At 33.1% G+C, this 20,252-nt stretch overlaps 1 protein-coding gene across 3 annotated transcripts in view; it reads left to right on the top strand.

The window, feature by feature from the left end:
• LOC137919576 (uncharacterized) overlaps nt 1-18,377 on the top strand; it is a 162,431-nt gene extending 144,054 nt beyond the window's left edge. For all 3 annotated transcript variants that reach the window (XM_068762688.1, XM_068762687.1, XM_068762689.1), the window contains 4 exons: nt 6,818-7,018; nt 10,270-10,359; nt 10,857-10,951; nt 15,665-18,377. In XM_068762688.1, the coding sequence (XP_068618789.1) occupies nt 6,818-7,018; nt 10,270-10,359; nt 10,857-10,951; nt 15,665-15,779 (501 nt within the window). In that variant the 3' untranslated portion in view covers nt 15,780-18,377. The remainder of the gene's footprint in view (nt 1-6,817; nt 7,019-10,269; nt 10,360-10,856; nt 10,952-15,664) is intronic.
• The last annotated feature ends 1,875 nt before the right edge of the window (nt 18,378-20,252 follow it).

The raw sequence follows: 20,252 nt of genomic DNA, 5'->3' as shown, positions 1-20,252 counted from the left end.
GACATTGGAGTGGAAAGGGTTAATAATAATAATGCTATTATTCTATATAGTTACATTATGATGAAAGATATTAATTAATTATTTACATTATAATTTAATGAATTTGATTCTAATTTTAGTTTTGACTATATTCGCGACTTTGTCCGTGTGAAACAAGACATTATACAGTCTTTTTTGTTCAGTTCAAGAAAGTTTCTAAAATAAAAATAGCTTAAGTTACTTCCTATTTATATATTACAAAGAGGCACTCCAATTTATTTATTTGTATAGATTAAATCTTTAACCTGTCTATTGGACCTTCGGTCGTCGTGAGATTTAGACTGAAAATGTAGTAGGAATTAGTTTTTCTTCTAATAGAGGTAAGCTAGGAATATATTTTAACTAGTATGATAAAAGGCGACATACGCAACAAGGGGTTATCACAAGTTTCTGTTTTTGCATGATTTAGATAATGTGAAAGTACAAAAGCATCAATATCCTACGTAGAATAAAGTTACTCAACAAACTTTACAGCATATATTTGTGTAACAAAATCAAACAACACAGTATATAAATATAATGCATAAAATAAATAAAAATCCAAATTTTACATTCGAAAACCAAAGATATTCATTCATGTATTTGCGCTTTAATGCATATTGATTAACATCAAATGTCAAATTCTAATTCTTCGACCAATTCGTTCAACCTGAGCGGAGCACGCAACTGAACAAAAATGGATTATTTCCATAGTTACTAAGACCATTACGAATTGTGAGTGACTTAGGATTTTTATGTCGAAAAGATGGTACATGTATAAAAAAAGAAGCAACGAGTTCGCGACAATCGAGCCATTTAAAATTTTCATCTAAATAAATATACGATATCGGCCAACTCTCGGCGCTTTACCAAGGGGCAAATTTGGTGATTAAAGAAAGTATATATCTTATTACTAATTTACTCCGTGATTTATAGATCGTGTTGTTTGTTTCTTTTGAAATGATTCTTATAAATCCTTTCCGTGCCTTAACGAAAATATGAAAAAAAAATGTAGTTGAATTCGCATAGCAACGCATTTGTCCAATCATATTTATATACATATATAAATAACAGTAGTATGTTAGCGTTGTTCCTAATCAAATTACTGAACTAATTAACTAATTGAGCGTAACACGATAGTCTCACATCGAGCGATGACGATGTATTTTCATATTAAGGTAAACGAACGACTCGTCAAGAAATTCCTTGAATAGAAAATGTTAGTACATCTGTTTTTTTTTTTAAGACAAATTAAATGACGTATGCAAAATGACGCGGGTACTATGCGACTTGGATATCAAACTGTGGGTTCTGTGTACGTTACATTGCGCGTTCGTTTTCCGGGTAGCAACGCGTGCAAACAAGACCTAGCTACGTACACGTAAATATAGATATGTGCGAGTTGGAAAATAACTAAAACCATTACCATCGTTCAATATTTAGTTTCTGCTTTGAATAACATCCGTGGTTGGTTGTTTATTTACTTAGTTTTTAAATGAAGACTGTAACAACTTATATCATAAATAAGACTACATTTTAATATATATGGAATATTTGGTTATAATAAAATAAGCTTTAAAGGCTTTTACACCTATTTTTAATCACTCTGTATAAAGTGACACTAGACTATATGTTACATTATTTATTTGTAAAATAGTAAACAATCATTAATTTAAACTTTTTGATCTTTGAAAATCTTTTTTCTTGTTATATTATCATTACGTTACTTATTATTTCTTAAATCATTGTTTTTTATAAGGTGTACCGTACCATATACTTATTATCAGTAAATACGCAACATATTATCATCGCGTATCTTCATAATAATATGGTAAAGATTATCTTAAAACCAATTATCTAAAGATAATTTAACACGAAACAATGGACGTAATAGTTTGAGAAATTAAATATTTTTTATATCATTATACTATTTTTATGTGATGGTCCCCGTTTTTCGGAATCTTTCGTTCTCCCTGCCGTCTGTGGGGTAGGGACGATACATTTCAGGTAAATGGGTTTTACAGGATTTTCTAATTTTTTTTAAATATCCCTTCCTTCCGTCACAATTTTTTTGAGGCTTTCATATGTATCTTTCCTCATTTTCAAATCTTCTTCCTTCCATTGTTTTTATACCCTCGTCTACATTTCTTGCCCATAATTTTACTTTACATATGACAGATTTTTATGTAATACTCTTTATTTCTTGTCTTAACAATTAGAGATAAAAACTTCTTTTTTTTAAAAAAATCATCATTTAGGCTGTATTTATCAATAGTTTTATTTATTTCCGGCGAGTCTTCCCGACACTAGGTTTCTAGGGTTGAGTCTTATTCATATTTATCAGCACCATTTTATTAAAATACTCTAGGAATGTAGGACGTAGATTGTCGTCGCTGATCAGGATTTGTTCCCTCTATCTTTCTTCCCATCTCGACGCTATCAGGCTGTGATAATTTCGTAATAAATGTGTACCGTGCGATATTGTACTTATAAAGAATAATATACAGGGGAAACTCGACGGCAACGAGCACAGCTCTCGAACAATCGCTCGGTGAAAACCTATTCAATTAGCCCAAACAATGCACGTTGTTCACGATGTGCCAATAGGCTTGCACAACAGCTGGTCTACACTCGACGTATACAAGGGTATTTTGTGTGCGGCTTTTTATTGCACCAAGTTTCTCTCGTTTTGTCGTTTCCGATCTGCTCGTGTGGTCACTTCGTGATTCCAATGTCCGGACGTAGATGTGGACATCCTAACGCTTAACTCGAGTGCGAAATTATCAAGGACAACGATTCTTAATAAGTAAATGATATTAATATCATCATCTTTTTGCCGTGGGAAGTCAGATGCTAACTCCATATATTTCCAATAGGACCGGTTGGAAGCGGCCTATATCCAACGTCTTGTGGCGACCTTAATAAGGTCATCTGTTCACCTTGTGGGTGGACTAATGAGCGGAGATATTCACTAAACTCCTTTTTACACGATTTAAATAAGAAGCGGTTCCCTAAAAATATTCTTATTTTGTGAGTGTTCTACAGAAACTTAAAAAACAAGCATAAGTGGGATACCGTAGTTCTAATGTAATACTGGTCTACATTACAACAAAAAAAAACAACAGGAGGTTGTTAACGACATATCTCATATATCTAATGGTGATAGCATTTTTTGTCCAGTCCGTATTAAAAGTACAGCTTGTTATCAAGCAGCTATGAACATTTGCAAAATTAATTTTTATACCTAATTTCAATTAGAATTTTTATGTACTGTTTTTATGTACTGAATTTTCATTCTGCAATAATTTCAATTTGGTTGTAATAAAATATGAATTGTTTTAGTTTTATAAATACTTATGTAATATGGATTTCATTATTACATCCTTTTCATGTTACTTTTTGGGAAAAAAAATCAGTTTTTGTTTATCTTACACGATCAATTAAAGTTCTGGATCATATCCTGAAATTTACCATATGTCGAATGTATTTTTTCACGATTTTTTTGCAACAAGAGAGTTGAGTGTATACGAATTCGCTTGCCGATCTGTAATCTTAAGTCCACAAACTTAAGCCCCCCAGCGGCCGTCTGTTCGCTATGTACTGCCACTTCAACTTGTCTATCCCATCGCTGGTCAATTTGGGTTACTTTTGTTTGTTAATGGATCTCCTAATTCCCGATTCGATCTTATAAATAAATTCCCGAGCATAGACTTCTCTGTAGCTAGTTGAGTGCCTGAAAGCTTGTTAGTAATGTGTATATATATATATATATATAAATTATATATATATATATATATATATATAAATTTATACATAAATGAAAATTATATTAGTAGTAGAGTATAGTAATAGCGAAAACATTACATAGTTAACTTGAAACGGTCACGTTGTAAAATGTATTTTTTCAAGTTTAATAATGTATTCCGCGACAGCCGTTTCTTACCATCGTATACATAGTTAAATTACTTTACCTAATAATTTAATTATCGTTATAAAATTTATGTATAATTCATGAATCAAGTTAATTCATTTACATAAATTTCTAGTATGACTTGAATCGAAAATTTACTTCATACACCTACGACTAAAAATACAAAAATTGAGAATTAATTTACAGATAATCAATTAAACCAAATAAATATCACGAGACCTATATGTGTAAGGCAAACTGGATTTATAATAGGTATTTATACAAATTTATTCATGTATTTAAGTATTCAACAGGTACAGGCGCGAGCAAACAATGGCTAACGAATTTGTGACACGGGTGTACTTATGATCGAAAGATATTTATATTATTCAGGATAATATGATCACAAAAGATTTGAGCTGAATAACCCGGAGTGAAGAACAGACCTGATCACTGTACCGCTTTTTGTAGTATTTCACCATATTTTAAGATATGGTGGAAGACTTGATTTCGTGAAGGGTTTTTTTTAATGAAAAATTAATAGTTCATTATTACTCTTGATCTATAGTGTGTGCGGAAATACTAGTCGTCTATATTTGAAAACATATGACAGAAACAATGCGAAACACAAAGTTTGTTTTGAATGTCACTTATAATATCGTCAGAGTATTTTAACAAAAAAAAGAAATGGTGCACGTGTTAGGTAGACAATCTTAATGTCGTCTGTTATTAAATATCACGTCTGCGTCGTGTCTATATTCTGTGAATGTCTTGATTCGGAATAACAGAAACAATGTTGTGTTGTAAAATAAGAGCTAGAAGTTGCGATTCAAATATTTCATTTTTAAAAACAGCTAAACATGTAAAAATGAGATATTCCAAACTCAAAAGTATTTTTATTTATTTTTAATTATAACAGGATTTATGGCCGGAATGAGTATATACAAAAATAAAGACATTTTACGATAAATTCTCGTGCAATATGCTTATAAATCATCGTGCCAAAAATGTAGTAAATATATTAAATAAATGAACGTTTAAAGTTATAGGCAGTTTTGTTTTTGTTTTGAATGAATCGCTCTTTTGAGCAGGGTGAACAGTCAGCAAATGATTTTCACCTTGAATTTGTACTCAAATTTTATATTGTTTTATTTCATTATCGATAATGTTACACTATACCTAATACTCTTTTACAGCTTTTACACCTATAACTAATCGTTGTGGTACAAAACTATTTCTTCGTTAAAATATGCAGCAATCACTGTTTTAATTATATAGTATTATAATTTAATTAATTTATTCTTAGGTAAACACACACGATACGACTTGCCAATGTCGTATTAATTTTATTATAGGAGTATGTTAAATAGCATTAATCGAATGTAGGTATAAAAATAAATGTTATCAATTCCATTTGGAAATGTTCGGTTATATAAAAATATAAAAGGTAATTATGAATGCGGCCGAGCCGGTCGGCTGTGCTGGTAAATGGCTATGCCCTAGAATAGCGTCACCACAAATTTTTTAAGTAGCCAAACGTTCCGAAACGAAAACTACTACTATCTATATATATAGGTAGGTAGGTATATGTATATAGGTGTCTCCACATATATATACCGGGAGATATACTATAATCGCCACGCTCGGCAAGCGGGTTGGCGATCGCAGTGTGATATTATGGTATGCAGAGGACGCTGCTGTCTATCTTCTGGAAACTTGTTTGTGAGCAGTTGCAATCTTATTAATATGCAAATTATGAATTACGTAAGATCATACCCCGGGAATTGAACCCGCGACTTTGCTATCGCTGTTTTCAGTCGTCTATTGCTAGGCTATCACTATTAAGGTAACAATGAAATTTTAACAAACAGGTAAATGACAAGAGAACAATTTTTTGCTATATATATTATTTCACATAAGCAACTGTATACAAAAATTCAATATGTTTTGCACGTATAAAAAAATTAAACGCCGCGCACTTTATAGGCAAGGTATATGTCCTTACAGTGTGTTCAGCTGTAACATGCTTGTCCTGTAACCTTCCGATATCTTATATAAATAAAAATGAATCGTTTAATGTGTTGCTAAGCACAAAACTCCATAATCACTCGACCAGTTCAGCTAATCTTTATTCATATTCTCGTTAAGACATGAGGAAGGTTCGCATATTTAAAAAAATAGGTAAATTTGTAAACTAAATACAAAAGACTATATTCCCTATTTTTACATACAAACTAGAGAAACTTAAATCATCTGTTCTTGACTATCAAACATTCGTCTCATCATCATATATTTAGCCGTAGAGCATCCATTGCTGGGCATAGAACTTTGCTATAGATTTCCAATAAGACTGATTGAAAAAACATATGCTTATAGAATTATACTAAAAATATATTCACATTATTTCTTAAGTCGGCAGTGCACGAAATAGAAAAACGTTTTAGTGAATAATAGTTGTTTATTACTGTTTATACTTGTGTTATTAATTTTTTAGACGGCAACATGCGAATAACTTTATACTGTATGAAGTGCCTCGCAACAGCCATTATAAAATAAGTATGAGTAATAACTAATTAAAAAAATATAAAATAAAGTATTTATTACTCCTGTGAAAAAATAAGTATTGACACTACACCCTAAGTTACTAGATCAAATTTAATAGACACTTAATATACTGCATTCTTAACATTATAACGCCATAAGAGCACGCGCCTCGCAACAATCGTTGAACAGTGTTTCTACGACACTAACGCCCTCTTTTACAAGCGATGTCTAGAGACATGCTACGTTTTCCAAGATTACTTTACATTGATAATCACGTGCAAGAGTGCCGATTGTGTGTTAAACTCTAATAAATAAAATTAAAAATTGAACTGATGTTGTTACCAGTGGCACGGCGGACTATCCTGCGAGGCAGCGGCTGCATCGTCATCATCAGGAGGCGCCGGGGCGCCGCTGCTACCAGAATCCGAGCTCATCAAGATGTGCCCCATGTGTCGAGTACCCATCGAGAAGGACGAGGGATGCGCGCAGATGATGTGCAAACGCTGCAAGCACGTGTTCTGCTGGTACTGCCTGGCCTCGCTCGACGTAAGTATAACATGATCTTCAAAGTATCACAGGCACTTTTGAATCGTCAATTATTTTCAACAATCATAAACAGTGTAGTCCGTCCGTGAATAAGCTACCACTGTGTCTAAATGTTGATCTGTTGAGAAAAGTCAACAGTTGAAATTTAAAGCTTGAAGTGTACATTTTATTATTTTTAATGTATGCATTTCAATTACAACCATTGTTTCACAACAGATATAGATACTACTAAGGTTTAAATAGAATATTTCGGTTGATCATCATAATTTCATCCGAAGGACTCCCATAGCTTTCCTTTAGGATTGGTTGTAGGCTTATAGTTTGATTGTACGAAATCTGATTGCATTTAATGGTCACCATCATCATCATTTCAACCATAAGTCGTCCACTGTTGAGCATAGGCCTCCCACTTGAATTTCTAATAGGATCGGTTCGAAGCGGCCTGCAACTTGCGACATTTAAAGACCTTACCGGAACGTTGTCTTTACTCTAGAAGCTTAATGCTATAATAATAAATATTAATATCGATATGTGTTGTGGTGGAAATCTCTCCGATATTATATTGGTTCTATAAAGTACTAGATTCCTCACATTTTGCTTTAACTCTAATTAGTGCCAACGACTAATATAATCGCAATATAAAATTTGTTCATATCATCCTGTTCTTGGAAATTTTTAGGTCTTTGCCGGGATTGAGATTGCATAGCGTTGAAGGCAGCTTAGGTTTAAAAAACTCTTAAAGGTTATTAAGCTGAAATGTTCCCTCAGGAACCTGTTTTAAAATAATGCATTATTTGGTATTGGAAGCCTTCAGGTCATATAGGCTACCGCTTCTTAAAGTGAATAGACTAAAGGATCCTTGACTGTGGAACTCGGCTAGATCTATCACGCTACACCAAAAGGTGCTTTTCAAGGTGATAATGGTCAATACTTCCTGAGTTCAGAGACGTCATCTGCCTACACCTGCTGTAATCGGTTTATACATCTAAAACGGACCGTATTTGTCAGTAGCTTTAAACCAATGCGTAGAAATTTTATCTAGTTATTTCGGGTAGATACAGTCGAATCGCGTTTAGCATTACCATGTCGTTTTCATTAGACAAACGAGGGAAGAAATGGGTTTTGCATAAAGGAACAGTAGAACATGTTAAGAGTTTCTATAATGTTTCTACAGAAACTTTGGAATGAATATATAATGAGAGTACAACCTAATTCATAAAACATGATAGTTCGATTCGATTTAGATTAAAGCCTATGTAGTGGTTAGCTTACACGGTGGGCGAGATGCCAGAAGAATACTGATATCACACAAAGCGAGGTCAGTATGCTGTAAGGTCAAGAGGTCTGAAGCATTTTCTTCGAACGGCTCTGGACCTTCAAGTTGGGCATTTGAGTACATGCGAACTGATCAAAACTATACGGGATATTATGCAAGAGCGATGTCTTAATACTTTAGTATATTATATTCGCGCTAAAAATAGTGAACACGTGTATTATTACTTTTCCTACTTTTTTATTTAGTCGATTTTTGGACCACGATATGCGTATATTCTTGTCTTTATTATAATTACTGCAATGATATCAGAATCATGGTGTTATTGTCTAATGTAATAAAAATGTTCATTATAAATGGCTCGTCCATAGAAAAATCCTTGTTACTTTTTGTTTTTTTTTTTTTTTTTTTTTTTTAATATGTACCATGAGGATCTTTAGTAAATCTTTACATACACTCTTCAGATCTTTAGATATGTATCTATAGTAAACACGTTGTTATTTTATTTTTTATAGGATCAGTAACAACACCTTAGGACAGCTATATCGAACAGCCTTAGGTTCAAATCCGGATTTCAAGAGGCATTGCCCTGAAGGCAGCTTAGATTTTTTAAACTCTAACTAAACTCGATGTCTCTCAGTATAATTTGGTTTGGACTAATTCATTTTTAATATTACCGTGCGTTCACGTGGTACGTACGAGAGGCTAGGTATTACCGGTTTATATAAACCTGCCATGTAATACTTTTTAATAATTTAGAAAAGAGACTAATATATAGCTACTTCCGCTATGCAGCAGTAGTCGTGCAATGAAGGGCACCGCCCGCCAGCCCGCTGATAAATGCGCGTGCGGTAAACAATGCGAAACACCACTACTGCCGTTAATCTACTGACACGTGTTTCACCCCTCCACGGGGCATCCTCAGGAGATGTTAGACCGACCAGTGCCAAATACATAGTGAGCGAATAGCTCATTGCACGATTACTGCTGCATAGCGGAAGTAGCTATATATTAGTCCCTTTCATAGTTAGGATGGGCTTCCGCGAGGTAACGCTTAAATCTATTAGATTTTCCAATCATTTTTTACAAAAACGTAGTTTTTAAATATTTCGCATTTTTTTTTCGATCTGGACCACATTGTTGCCTTATTCGCTTTAACAAATTCCACGGGTTTAAGTAGACACAGAGTACGGAAGGCGATTAACCTAGACCTTGTTTACGTAATACAGCTCGAGAGTTTAAAAACCTCCTCAGGCAGTTTCTTTCCATACAAGGATCGAAACATCTAGAAATGTTTATTGTTTAGGTTAATGTTTCAAAACTGTTACGTGTAACACGAGAAATATAAAATTTTACTAAAAATGTTTACCACAACGAAACAATAAATATTAAATATAAATAATCAAATAGCAAGTATGACGTCAGCTAGCGTTTATAATTGGACAGCAAAAAGTCCCCGGACACCCTAGCCGTGCTTCTGAATTGACGATGCGCCTCTGATTTACGAGTCCACAGATCGCTCGAGGCCTATAATGCTCTCGTTTATGTGTTTTCAACTGGCTATATGCGTTCACTCAAGTGACGAATATACACTTGTCTCTATAGATATCCAGAGCATCACTCCATATGATTCTTCACATGTGTATCTTATATAAATCGGGGGAAAAAATATAAATAAAACGCTTCAGTAAAATCTCAATAGTAGACTGTTGATCCTAAAGAAAGCATTGGATACCTTTTGATAAATGTTACGATAGTTGGAAAAAATGTGAACCATGACTCCATAATCTTTTTTCATATTGGCTCTATCGTTTTTTAGTCCAATTGTATAAGAATAATGCTGTCTCTTTTCGTAACTATAATCTGTAATTTAAAAAAAAAATAAAAGTTACCGATCCCTGTCTGCAAAAGTATTTGATTGTTTTTAATTATTGTAATTATTGTTTAGCTTTTCAGTGACCATTGAATTTTGTTTCAGGATGACTTCCTACTCCGCCATTACGATAAGGGGCCTTGCAAGAACAAGCTGGGACATTCGAGAGCTTCGGTACTTTGGCATCGTGCGCAGGTGAATTTTCTTTACAGCACTTATAAAATGAACTTTCGTCCCAATAGTGAACAAACAGAATATCAATTCAATGGTGTCTAATTAACTGGAACCAAAAATGAAATGCACATGTAAACGAACTTATCAAATGATAATAGAATATAAGACAAGTCTAGCAATGTATTAAAAAGTTCAAATCCAAACAAATCTGTGATATCAAAAAAAAAAAAGATAAAGATTTAAAAATAAATGTACCTAGCCACCTAAGAGTAAAAAGATGAGGAAAGCAAAGCGATGAAAACAAGAAGGAATGAAAGAACAAAAATTGCAAGATATTGTGAAGGATAAAAGGAAAGAATAAAAGAAATTGAGAAGTATGAAAGTGAGTGTCGAATAAAGATAAAACTCTGAAAAAATTATGTGTAAATAAAGTCCCTGTCCCAAACTAGATAGGGGGTACGAGAGGTTCCCAATAGCGGGGGCCATAAAAAATGGTGTCTAATTTAATGTATTTTCAGGTTGTGGGCATCTTTGCTGGGTTTGGTCTACTGCTACTGGTGGCCAGTCCCCTACTCCTGTTGGCTGCACCCTGCATCGTCTGCTGCAAATGCAGGTAATCTCACATTAAGGGATTAATAAACAGGAATAACGCATACGTAGTATTTTTTTATTGGATCACTAGTAAATCTTTACTAAGTTCACCCAAAACGGCTCAAAACACGCTCTCAAAACACAGGTCGTAAAACAAGTTTTGTTAATTTGGTTATAATACTATTTGAATTGCCTGACAGGTTTGAAACTATAAACTTATTTTGCAAAATTTTAAATGTATAAAATTTCTCCATAATTTCCCTTACTTTAACTACCTTTATTTTAAACTTTATTAACATCTAGGGTAAGCTATCTAATAAATATTTGATTAATGGTGGCACTGCGCTGGTCTTTTTGGCAAAACACATGAAATATATATTATATTAGGTATAAAAGCCTTCAAGACGTAAATTTATAGATCATTTGTCAGCAAAAATCTTTTAAACTTTTACACACAACAATCAACCTGTACAAAGTAATCACTATGAAATATGTTAAAACAGGGGTGACCAACCTTTTTACTTAACGGGCCAATTTCAATTTTCAAATCATTTAGCGGGTCGCACATAAAGTAACTCTTATTAATAATCTACAAAACTATATTTAACGTGAAAGGTTTAGTGGGCACTATAATTTTATGATAATAAATTTTATTACAATATATTGATGGGAGAGAGTTGATAAAATAAATTCGATTTTAGAAATGCTTGGCGGGCCGCATAAACATATTAAAAGGGCCGCAAGCGGTCCGCGGGCCGCGTATTGGTCACCTCTATTTTAAAATAATTTATTTTTTCTATTCACGTAACTTCTGGCAGCTATAACTTATAATACCTGCAAGTTGTATGTAGGTAAATTGAATTGAAAAATTATCATTTAATGCAAGGAAATGATACTTATAAGTCATTTAAGATGAAAGAAGAGTAATAATTATCAATATACCCTAGATTGGGATTTAAATTCATGCAATTCAATACAGTCCGCGTGCAAATGTTTATCAGCTTTATAATAAAACGCCGGTTATGAGATTCGAACAGAACTAACTTTTTATTTACGTTCAGAAACATACCTACATTTCACTTTATAACAATGACGGTAGGAACACTATACAATCTATGTTCCAATAGATGGCGGTATATGTATATTAATTAATGATTATTTGTATATAATTTCAACAAGCTTCTCGGGTATGGGTGCAGGATAAGAGGTAGACAAACGTCAAACCGTCTATTCTCAAAAATTTTGAGTTTTTTTTATCTGACTTAGTCTGCTGCCCAAATAGCATTTGCAGAATCCGCGGATGCGAAGTGGCAGAGCGCTGAAGGTGCTAAGCTTAACAAAAATCTATTCGGTCTATTAGGCCGAGTGGCGTATGTGATAAATTGAGACGAAAACGTAACATTTTGTTAATCAAAATGACACCGCTAAATTAATAGTACCCTGTCTTTTAAATTTCAAAAATTTTTAATATTAGAAGTGTGTTTTTTTTAATTTATGATTGCCATAAACACAAGCAATATTAGGTATATTGCTAAAAGAGCTGCTGAAAGACTCCACCTACGATAGTGTCAATTGAGAACTCTTACATCATTTACTATAGTACTGCAGGACATGGCCTCCTTCATATATTTCGTAAAGGACCAGACGGAATCGACCTGCAAAGAGATCTTGCATTCGATAATGTACGTGCTACTACTAAAATTATGAAGAATTGTGTTATTGTGTTGTTGTGTATTTACTTATTAAATACATTATACTACGTATACGTTTCATAGATTAATTTTATTTTTATATTTGCATTACTCACCAGTTATATAAAAGATACGTAAAGCAATCATTAGCTCGACTAAAATACAAAGAAAATACGTTTGTCGTTTTTGTTCTTGTTAGCTATGCATTCGAAAATATATTTGAAGATATTAAAACATTGTGTGCAGATGTATAGGTGTAAAAAATGGTCACAAGTCGCTGCACAGGAATTGCTTTCAGCAACACTGATAATTACAACTGCTGTCTATGTGTTTATCTCGGAATTATAACTATACGAGAATGTACCGCTTCGAAACGAAGTAATGAGAACATCTATGGCAGTATTCGGGATGAAATCGATCAGAGCATATAACAAAGCAGGTATTTTTACTGTTGCGTCGAAATATATTTATAATAATGTTTTGTTTGTCCGCAAAAATAGCCAAAATTATTTACAAAACATTGATAGACACTGTGTTAATAATACAAGGAATAAAATTTACCTGTGTACTCCAGGTTTTTTGACTTAATTATTTTTTGGCCATGAGGTATACTGATGTACAGTCAAAAACCACAGTCAATCTCAGTACTGCCACTGGAGAGATTTAAAACCAGTTTTAAAATGATATTATTGAAAAAAGTATATTATTGTAACCAAGAATACTATAATGTATGGAATTAAATTTTGTTGATGCTCACTCAAGAAGCTAGTTATGTTAAGCACTCCTTATAAAACTATATTTGTAAAGAGAAACTGTTGAGTTTCTCGCCGACTCTTCTCAGCAGAAATGCCTTTCGAGTCGTTAGTAGATTCCTGTAGGGATAGCAATGCTGACATTTTATTTTGATTGACGATTCGAAATTACTTGTAATAGCCTATTTGAATAAAGAATATTTTGGTTTTATATCCGGTGGACATTATATCAGCTGAGGAACGTCCTCTGCTGAACATAGACCTCTTCCCTAGATTTTCATTGGCCCTATAGAAAGCCGCCTTTCAGCGTTTTTTGACTGTCTTAATAAGGCTGTAGTGGTATATTATCGAATTAAGTAACCGACATAGCCCAACGAGTTGCCAAGTCGAAGGAGCTGTAGGGGATGAAGGCTTTTTCAAACCGGTCTTAATGGAAAACTATGGGAGATGTTTACGTCCAGCAGTGGAAGTTCTGCGGATGAAATGATGAAGCACCCTCAGCGCTTTGGCATCACAAACTTTTTTTATTATTAAAGATTTAAAATTTTATACTATGTATTGACCAGCAAGCGATTTAAAGCAGGGGTGTAAAACTTGCGAGTTGAATATAAATATTTGCGGCCCCGTCAATGTATCCGAGATAAATCAGAAACGTAACCAGTATATGAAATAATAATATGCTTTATTTATAAACTATATGCATCATTCAACACTAAACATAACATTACGGGTCAAATGGCCCATTTTGAACTTATGCATTGAAAATATAAAAAATGCGAAGAGCAATGGATCAAATATTCTTAATTTTTGTGTTTGTAATAGATTTAGACAATATACTTTTTTGTATTAGGTGGGCCAAAAATTTTTGCAAATAGCAACACGACACACAAACAATATTCGATTACAGGAGTGCCAACGGCGAGACGGAGCACATCTCGACGATGTAATTTTTAAAAAACAAATTTTAATAAATGATAATTACGGTAAATAAATCATAAACAAAATAGCATTTGTACTTTTATTTCTACACATGTTACAAAAGTGCAAAAATTTATGGCCCACCCTATATAATTATAATGAATTTAATTTTTATTTCATTCCTATCAACCATATTTCATACATTCAAGTAGAAAACTTAGTCAGGTCATTTGACCCCCTATGATACAAATAGGTACCTAATAAGTTGTACGCACGTAGATTTAAAATATTTAATGTCTGAAATAGAGTCCGTTTCATACTTAGCTATCAAAAGACAAACTGCTGCATCAGCTAATACACCTGCCCAGGGAAAAGCAACTAGCGGCCAGTTAAACTTGCCTATCCGACCCGCCAAGCATTTTTAAAATCGAATTTAATTTATTCGACTTAGTCATAATAAGATACATAATACGTGCTAAACTGGAACAATTTGTTTGTGACAAGCAAGTAACTTGTCGGCGACTTGTTCAAACATGCAATACGAACTCGACGCGTTCGCCCGATTTTTTTGTATTGAATAATTAAAGTAATTTTTTTTTTAATTTAATATGGCCCGTTTATTAAAAGGTTGCCCACCCCTGCACTAACCTAATATAACGTAATTATATACACATTATCTTATAAGTGGTTGTGATTATTGCTTAATTTATGTTGCTGTGAACATTTTTTTTTTGCGGCACGCCTAAAGTTTGCTTTAGAGTTTGATGTATCTTATGTAAAACAACTTGCAACCTTAAAACGGACGTAATAAGTTATATTCTCCTCATTGTAATGTTAAAGGCAACGTCATAATTTAACGGAAATAGTGGCGTCGACAAACAAACAAACCAAGATCAAACTTGTCCGATCTCTGATTTATATCTTAACATGTAATAAATCATTTATAACTGTTATTATTTAATAGCAATAAATCAAATTGATTATATTATTTATACATATATAAACAAGCTGCCTGACAGACGTACTATTCAATGCCGATACAGTCCAGTAGAAAAACAATAAAAAATAAATCTTGTTTAACTGTGGTCACTTTATTTATGTACAAATGCAAAACTATGACACGACCAGCGCATTGGCAGTGAACAGGCCATATAGCGCGCAGAACTAATGTCATTAAGGTTTTGGGGAGGAGACCACGGCCCCGGAAGACCGCAACATCCACACACAAGGTGGACAAATGACTTTGAGTAATGTCTCCGATCGTTGTTTTTAAAAATCTATATGGAGGTGTCATAGGTCTAGCAGTGGATGATGTGATGATGAAAAACACATTTTTCGATTATTTTTTATTTATATAAATTATTTACGTTTCAGACTCTGCAATCCAAACACGAAGAACTTAGAGGAGGTGGACGAAATTGAGAGCATCAGCCCCGGCCGCGAGGATGACGGCGAAGAAATTACACGCGCCAGGTACCTGTCCGACTGACGTAGGACACGATATTAAATGATTACGGACTCTAATACGACTAGTGAAGACTTAAATTGGATCGATTACCGGCAGGCCCTCATTGGAGCAAACTTCTGGATACAAGGCGACTGTGTCGTTTTCGAATATACTATTATAGAAAGTATTTCCCATCGATGTGTACCTTCGTTTGCTGACTACCGTAGTTTCTGTCTAATTATCACTAAAAACATGTTTAGAATACGGACAATTGTTCAAACAGTTGGGCTTAGTGAGTACATGTTCAAATTCAATGTTATCGTAATAAATAAAAGAAAATATATTAATGTTTATTATGTAATTGGTGTGATATAAATGTATCTGACTCTTTAAAATGTAAAGTAAATCCGTATACAATCTATTTTACGTCGTATCTATGTGTGGGAAATTATTTATTATAGAAAATAAACCAAACAATGAAAATTCTTCAATGGGTAATGGTAAAATAGGTGTTGAATAAATTTAAAACAAAATAATATTTATCTGTGCTCACGTCATTTGTCGTTAGAAAATTATTGGTATCCTCGCACCGCAATATTGAAAACACTCGGTTCATTCATTTAGCATATTTTAAAAATAGTACATGATCATTTCATTCCGACGTAATTTTCCTTAATTCACATTTGACTGTTATCATAAATATTTCAGACCAGACTACGTGTAGTGAAAACCAAATTATACTAAACATTACTTAAAATAAAATATCAACCGTCAATTTGTTCAAGTTTACATTAACGGTAAAACAGGCCGAACATCCAATATTTTTCAATTTATGTGATGAAAAACATATCTTTACTCTGACGTGATGACGTGTAAAATACGCGGTACATTCGTGCATGATTATTTATACATTACTTTAGATAGACACCGACAAATATTTACTTTCTTTATTAGTTTCACGTCGAAAATATTTGAATAGATAAAACCACTACGATTTATATTTATTCAGGAATATTAAAAACCAATATGACATCTTTCGTGCGCATTTAACGTACAGAATTAAAGTACTGATTATATGCGATGAGAAATCCAAAAAGTGACATATACAAAATCTTTGACAGATTAAAAAAATCACTTAAACTAAAATGAGTCCAATAATGATGGCTGACTGATAATTTTTTTTTGTAAGATTTGAGACTGAAGATTGAATTATAGCGGCGAAGTGCCAAGAATGCTTTTAAGTTTAATAATAAACTAGTGAGGTTTTTAATTTGAAATTAGCGACTGCCACGTCTCTACAATTCGTTCCGATAGGAAATCGCTTCAAATAACGCTTCTAAAAAGAATTAAAAAAAAAACTGCTTCAGAATAACTTAAAATAAGTACTTGATAAAGTAGTAATACAATTTGTAAAGAGGAGTGATTCTAACAAACTTGTATCGTATATTTTTGTAAACGAAACTGTGAACAGTACAGATTAAATATATATTTTCAGTTTAAAATTCGAACATGACATTTAGATGCCGATATTGGTAGCAAAGTTGTTATGATATTTAATTTTTTTTAATGATACATAAAATGCGAAGAATAACTGTAATATTTTTAACATGGTAACATTGCTAACAATGTCAGCGGATTAATTGTCGGTAGAAAAAAATAACGAGTTTAGTAACTGCAATGCAGTGGGAGATGGAGTATATATTTGTATCGTATATTAATTTTCAATCACCTGTGATGGCTGAATTAATGTAAATCTAATGAGATAGTTTAAACCACGGCTCGGAGCGAATGAATCGCGGGGCCTCGTGCATGTAATTTATTGGTAGTGCGTTAATATTTATGATTTTATGTAAATAAGGTTTAATATTGTACTTAACGTTTATGGGTTGATGGTGCACCGCTGTCTTATATTTTGCTTTTTTAAATGGCAACACCGATGTAAGGTTAATCCTAAATGATCTCAAATTATTCTTTATATATATTATATTATTTCGCAACATATATTTTTTTCCATCTAATGCAACTTAGAAATCTAACGGTTGCATAAAGTGGCAACATCCGTTAAGACGATCACATAAGTAAAGACTTCTTTTTCTATGACTCCAGTACCAATGCACTGTCGATCCTCTTTAGCTTGTTGTAGCAAGCTAGTTAAAGCATTTGTAGACTTAATTCAAAAATTATTAGTAGGTAGACATATAGATTGTAAGTTAATCTGTATTTGTCCTAAGTTGTCTCTGTTTGAATATGTGTGCAGCAGAGATTGTGATTAAGTTGGTTTTTAAAATTGTTTTCAGTTAGATATGAACTCTGGATATTTACAACATACAAAAATTTTGTCTTGTAAACCATATTTCAGAAGTGTGAATCTCAATTGTACATGTAATTCAATAAAAATATATGCAGTTAACGATAACATAGAGCTCATTGGATAAATATGATGTAAATGTGGAATTAGATATCCAGTCCTTAATCCGAGAACATGTCTAACTATGAGAGTCAATGTTGTAAATACAAAAATTGAATTTATTTTTTGTTATCGGTTATATTACTTGTTTATTTTGTGTTTAAATGAAATAACTTTCCGTTGCTATAATTATAAAACGTAAAATAAAGTTTTTTTTTTCGGATAAATCTCAACCTGTCTTTTTATTTATTACCCATATTGAGATAAAATGAGAAGATCCATAGATGCACGAAAATAACAGTCATAGTCCAGTGGGGATAAAATTAGATTATAGTGAGCAGTCCACAGAACAGATGGCTGCTGGTGCCATAAGGTTCTGGGGTGGAGACCACTGACCGGCAAGCGCAGCAAAGGACGTCCATCCACTAGGTAGACAGACAACCTTGTCCACCTTGTCGGAAGATGCTAGACGCTGGCCACTTTTTACTGGTACCATTCGAAATCTATGTCCAGGCGTGGCCTGATAATTGGACAATGATTTCTTATATCATTATTATATAGCCTTAAGCTAGTGGTCCTTGGCAAGTTTTGTAAGATACAATTACAGTAATACCCCGCTTTACGCGGGGGATACGTTCCAAAAAAAATCGCGTTAACTGAAATTCGCGTATAACGAGGTTTATGATTGAACATAGTCAAAAATTATTTTAAAAAAACACAAATCATTTTAATCAATCACTTTAATTTTAGGCACACTTTATGCAATACATACTCTTTTTTACGGAAAAATACATCTATTGTCTTTTGGGTAACGTTTTGTTTACGTTCTTGTAAAATACGTTCATAACACCCAACACTGTTTTTAATTGTTTGACAGATGGTCAAGACACCATAGAGAAGTTGATGACTACATTATATTTATACGCACTCTTTCGCGTAATTCGAGGCATTTGAGCGCGAAATTTGCAATTCGTGTTATAGTGAAACCGCGTATAACGAGGTCGCGTAAAGCGGGGTATTACTGTATATAAAAGTGCAAGTGTGTTCTTGGCACGGCATTGCTACTATTAGTTAATTTGTTGTATTAACAATCCATTTTCTCAGCAAACAAAAGTTTTCACACCAGGTCTTAGTATTCGGCTTGCATCCATATTGGTATTGCTTATGTTTCTTCAACATAGAAACGGTGTTTAGTGCTATGGATAAAATTTTTGACAGAACATTTATTTTTTACTAGCTTTGACTGCATGATCTGCATAGAATTGAGTGAAAAAATTTGGTTTTCTTTTCATTTAGGAATTTTCCTAAAATAAAAAGGGTAATAAGGAATACTAACTACCTTAATTACTGATTACATTAGCTACCTGCCAATATAAGTCCAGTCAATAAAATCAGTTCAGCTATTTCATATATGAGCCGGAACAAGATTACAATTTTTTTTTTAAATTATAATTTTGGTATATGTATTATATATAAATTTACATACATGTAATAAAAAGCGGTTATTTAAATACTACAAACAGACAAGAGAAAATAGGGAGTCTATTTTGTTTATTTATTTAGGTCTTGGTACATTTTGTACAATTAAATATTAATTTTATAATAATATTAACTTTGAGAGGTTGCTACTGTTCGAAGCTTTCTCTTCTCATGAAGATAAGGGAATACAATCCACTTTACTGACACAGTAAAGTTTGGTGAACGTCTTGGTTAGATAATGTTTCATTGTGCTTTTTTATAATGTTTGAGGACTATGATTATGTAACATTATTTACTCATTGAACACATTGGTATTTAGCCAAGTTATCTACAATCTTAAATAATCATAATATATCTTCAAAAGGAATAATAAAAAGTATGATCACAATACATTAACATCATTATAAATTCAGCTATAGGCCTCTTTCATAGATTTCTTATAGAACTGGTCGGGAGCTGATCACATCTAGTCTTTTGACAACCTTAACACGTTAAACGCCATGGCGGACACCATGTGTCCGACAGCATACTATCCCCAGGGGCCACACCATTAAATCGAAAATCGTCAAAAAATCGCCAAGGTGCTTTTTTGCAAATTTTGTCAGTAAAACCCTTAAAAATAATGAGCG

The sequence above is a fragment of the Battus philenor genome, unplaced genomic scaffold (assembly GCF_028537555.1).
Source record: "Battus philenor isolate CCGP_79_NKW_IND1 unplaced genomic scaffold, ilBatPhil1.0.hap1 SCAF_16, whole genome shotgun sequence".
Taxonomy (NCBI): domain Eukaryota; kingdom Metazoa; phylum Arthropoda; class Insecta; order Lepidoptera; family Papilionidae; genus Battus; species Battus philenor.
This window is presented reverse-complemented; position numbering and strand designations above follow the sequence as displayed.